We start from the raw sequence: 3,898 nt of genomic DNA on the forward strand, positions 1-3,898 counted from the left end.
GGCCCGGGAGCGGCTCCTGCCCGTGCGGAGGGGGCTGCGCGCCGGCCCTGCGCTGCGGCTGCACCTTGGCGTCCAAAGTTTCCCAAACAAGCTTGGGAGGGGGGGGAGCTGCGGGGCACCCCCCGGTTCTGCCTTGCGCCCTGCTCCCCGCACCGCTCCCTCCCGTGGGCTGTCACGGGGGACAAGCTCGGGAGAGACCCTGGGCATTTTCCAGCACGGTGCTGTAAGATTTCTTCCCCTACCATTACATATATATATATATATATGTGCGTGTGTGTGTGTGTGTTTGTGTGTGTGTATATATATATATATATATATATTTAATTAAATTCTCCATGTCTATCCCTGAAACCAGCCTCCCCCCGCACACACAGGCCCTCAAAAAAAAAAAAAAAAAAAAAAAAAGGAAAAGGGGAGGGTAAGGGGGAGAAAAAAAAAGGTAAAACTCATAGAACAAATAGGAGAACTATTTATTCGGTTCACAGTCGTGTGAAATGCAGCAATAAAAATCTTTGGACTTCAGCAAAAGTTGTTTTTAATTTTTTTTTGAATTTCAAAAAACAGTGTCCAATGTCCATTAAAACAGCGCTTAAGTCTATAAAAATGTAACTTAAGCATTAAAAAAAAATCATAAAGATAGCATCTAAAATCTCCGTACAACCAAACCAAAAAAAAAAAACAAAAAACAAAAAACAAAAAAACACAAAAACAAACCCCCAAAAACAAAGGGAAAAAATCAAAAAATATTTTATAATCAGATATCTTGGATTTTTACACCACCTTACCTGTAAATTATATATACATAGAATATTGCAGAATTATATCTAATACACAATATTTTCACTATTAATGCTGGTATAATCTTTATACACTGGCCCTTCTTCTTTTTTTTTTTTTAATTAAATTATTGCATTGTATAAACTTTGACTGCACCCCCCCCCCCCCGCCCCCGCTCCCCTTCCCCTCCCCTGCCCTATTCACTGTCCGACTTGCCGTCTTTCGCCGTGGTGGAGTGGTTGTAGAGCCCCTGGGCCATGAGGTGCACCGCCAGCGAGTTCTTGCTGCCCGTGGCCTTCTTGATCTTGGCGCGCTTGTTCTGGAACCAGATCTTGATCTGGGACTCGTTGAGGCCGAGCTCCTGGGCCAGGCTCTGGCGCCGCTGCTCCGTCAGGTAGCGGTTGGTCTGGAACTCGGCCTTGAGTCTCTGCAGCTGCTCGGCCGTGAAGGCGGTGCGCGGCCGCTTGTCCTCCTTGTTGGGGTTCTTCTTCTTTGGTTTGCGCGAGCGGGGACCTAGGGCGGGCGAGAGGAGAGCACCGACACCGCGCGCCGCCCCACGCGGCGCCCCGCTCCCTGCCCACGCGCCGCGGCGCCCACGCGGGGGCCGCCCCCCCCCCGCCCGCCCCCGCGCCCAGCCCAGCCCAGCCGGGCCCGGCCCAGCCCAGCCCAGCCCAGCCCGGCCCCGCCGCTCGGGCTCGGCCCCGCCGCTCGGGCTCGGCCCCGCTTTGTGCCGCCGCTCCCGCCAGCGCGGCCGGCGACTTGCGGCGCCCGCGCCGGGCTCCCGCGCGCCCGGCCTCCCGGAGCGGCTCCCCGCGCCCCCAGCAGCGCTGCCGCCGCCCGAACGCCCCAGCACCGCCGCCGCCAACAAAAACCCCAGAAACGTTCAGTTATTCCCACCCCTCGCTGCAGAAAAGTGAAACGTGCGTGCAGAGGCACGGATCGGATTTTGCCTTATTTATTATTTCCTGAGCAGATTTTTCTTTTTTGTTTTTTTTTCTGAAAGAGCTTTTTTTTGAAACCTTCTTTCTTTTTCTTTTCTTTTCTTTTCTTTTTCTTTCTTTCTTTTCTTTTCTTTTCTTTTTTATTTTTTGCTCACGACAAAAAAATGGAAATCAGCCGTGTGTTTACACTGCGAGAAGAAATCCTCCGCTTTGCTGCACTGCCCGTATGTCGCTGCACGGAACGATTCGAATAATTGTGATTATTCTCTGGAATATTATTCTAGGCAGCACAAGGAGCCGTTTCTGCCCGGCCTGTGCCATTGTGAGGATGTATGTTAATTAAATATTAACAAAGGAGAGGACTGGAGAACAATGGAGTAAATTCCAATTCAGATCGGAATATTACCTCTGAGCAAAAGAGTTTGTTTTCATATATTACGAACTCATTTTAAACTCGCCCTATAATCCCTCCTTCAGCTGTCCAGCTCTCCGGGTTAAAAACCTAGCTAGCTGCTTTTGTAAAGGGAAAACACATTTTTCTGGGAGCAGATTTCTTACATGGTGCTTTCCAAGGTTTTTCAGAATGGTTTCTACTTCTTCTAGCGTGCGTTTTAAAATCTGCTGGGGACGTCCCTGCACTAGCAGAAGGAAATTTCACGCCGTGGCCTTTTTCGGCACGTTTATCGATAATTTCTGGGGGGCCTTCCCAAGCCCTCGCCAGCACCCAGGCTTCCCCAGACCCTGCCGGAGAAGTTCTCCATCTCTCGGAAATTTCCCCCGGCCCCTACAGATCTGCCCTGCAGCACATGTGGGGAAATTAAAAGAAAGAAGCGAGGCAGCGGCCACTCCAAGGCCTCTTTTAGGGCAGCGAACAAATGCTGGCGGCCTGGCGCTTGCGGGGGGGGGGGGGGGGGGGGATCAGAGCAGCGCGAGGCCTGTGTGGGGCAGCGAGCAGGCGAAATGCGCCCGGGCGCCCCAAAACGCAGCGCGCGGCCCTTGCCCGGGAGGGGGCAGCGGGCGGCCGGGGGCCGCGGCGGCCCGCGCAGGGGCCCCCGCACGTTTCCCAGCGGCGCCGGCAGCGAAGGGGAAGCGCCGCCGCGGCCCCGGCGGTGCGGGCGGCCCGAGCGCGGCCGCTCGGCGCCCGCGGGGATATCCGCCGCTTCCCCGGCTGCTCCGCGGCCCGAAGCGCCTCGCCGCCCTCGCCGCATTTTGGGACGTTTTTAAGGCGCGGGAAGCAGCGGGAAGGCGGGGGGAGGCGGCCGCAGCCCGGGGCGGCGCGGCGCGGCGCGGGCCCTGCGCGGGCGGCCGCGGAGGGCAGCGGGCGGCTCCGCGGGGGGCTCTTACCTGAGGACGGCCTGTCCGAGTAGCGCGTGCAGTACACCCAGGCGGGCCAGAGCATGGGCTGCGTCCCGGCGTTGGAGCTGGCTTGGGAGCTATCCGAGTCCGAGCTCACCGACAGGTCGCCGCCGCCGCCGCCGCCGAGCCCCCGCGCCTTGAGGGCCGCCTCCAGCGCCGCCGGGTCGCCGCCCTTCTTGGCGGCGCCGTGCAGGGCCAGCGCCGCGGGGCCGCCCTCCCCCCGGCCCGGCGAGCCGGCCCCGCCGGCGGGCAGCGGCGCGCCGGGGGCCGGCGCCGCGGCGGGGCTGCGGCGGCTCTCCGCGCCGGGCCGCCGGGGCTCGCCGCCGGCGCCGCCCGCCTCCTTCCTCCGCCCGAACTCGGGCCGCAGGATGTTGTCGATGAAGAAGTTGGTGATGCGGTGCGGGTGCGGGTGCGGGTGCGGGGGGTCGCCGGGCGCCGGCAGCACCGCGGGCAGCAGCAGCGCCCGCCGCCCGCCGCCGCCGCCGGGCTCCGCGTCGCCGCCGGACTCCTGCGGCTCGGCCGCCTCCTCGCGGGGGCTCCGGCCGCCCTCCTCCATGCTGCGCGGCCGGCCCCGCCGACGGCTCCGGCTCCTGCCCCGCCGGCGGCCGGGCGGCTGCTTAACGCTTTTTGTGTCGGTGCTCTTGTTGTTGCAGGCGGTTGTTCTTTAGTTTGATTTTTTATATATATATTTTTATATATATATATATATATATACACACACACAGGTGTCTATTTGCTTTCGCTTCTCCTGGCGGCAGCCGGCATTCAAAATCCAGAGTTTGCAAAAAAAAAAAATTTTTTTTTTTCGAAAACCCAAAACCCAA

At 58.6% G+C, this 3,898-nt stretch overlaps 1 protein-coding gene across 1 annotated transcript; it reads right to left on the reverse strand.

Annotated features, from left to right (window-relative positions):
- Nucleotides 1–973: 973 nt before the first annotated feature.
- Nucleotides 974–3,630, reverse strand: EN2 (engrailed homeobox 2). The gene is made up of 2 exons (XM_067292529.1): nucleotides 3,063–3,630; nucleotides 974–1,290 (listed from the first exon to the last, which is right to left on the reverse strand). The coding sequence occupies exons 1-2, from the start codon at nucleotides 3,628–3,630 to the stop codon at nucleotides 974–976; spliced, it is 885 nt and encodes a 294-aa protein (XP_067148630.1).
- Nucleotides 3,631–3,898: the final 268 nt, after the last annotated feature.

This window comes from Apteryx mantelli, chromosome 2 (assembly GCF_036417845.1).
Source record: "Apteryx mantelli isolate bAptMan1 chromosome 2, bAptMan1.hap1, whole genome shotgun sequence".
Classification (NCBI taxonomy): Eukaryota; Metazoa; Chordata; class Aves; order Apterygiformes; family Apterygidae; genus Apteryx; species Apteryx mantelli.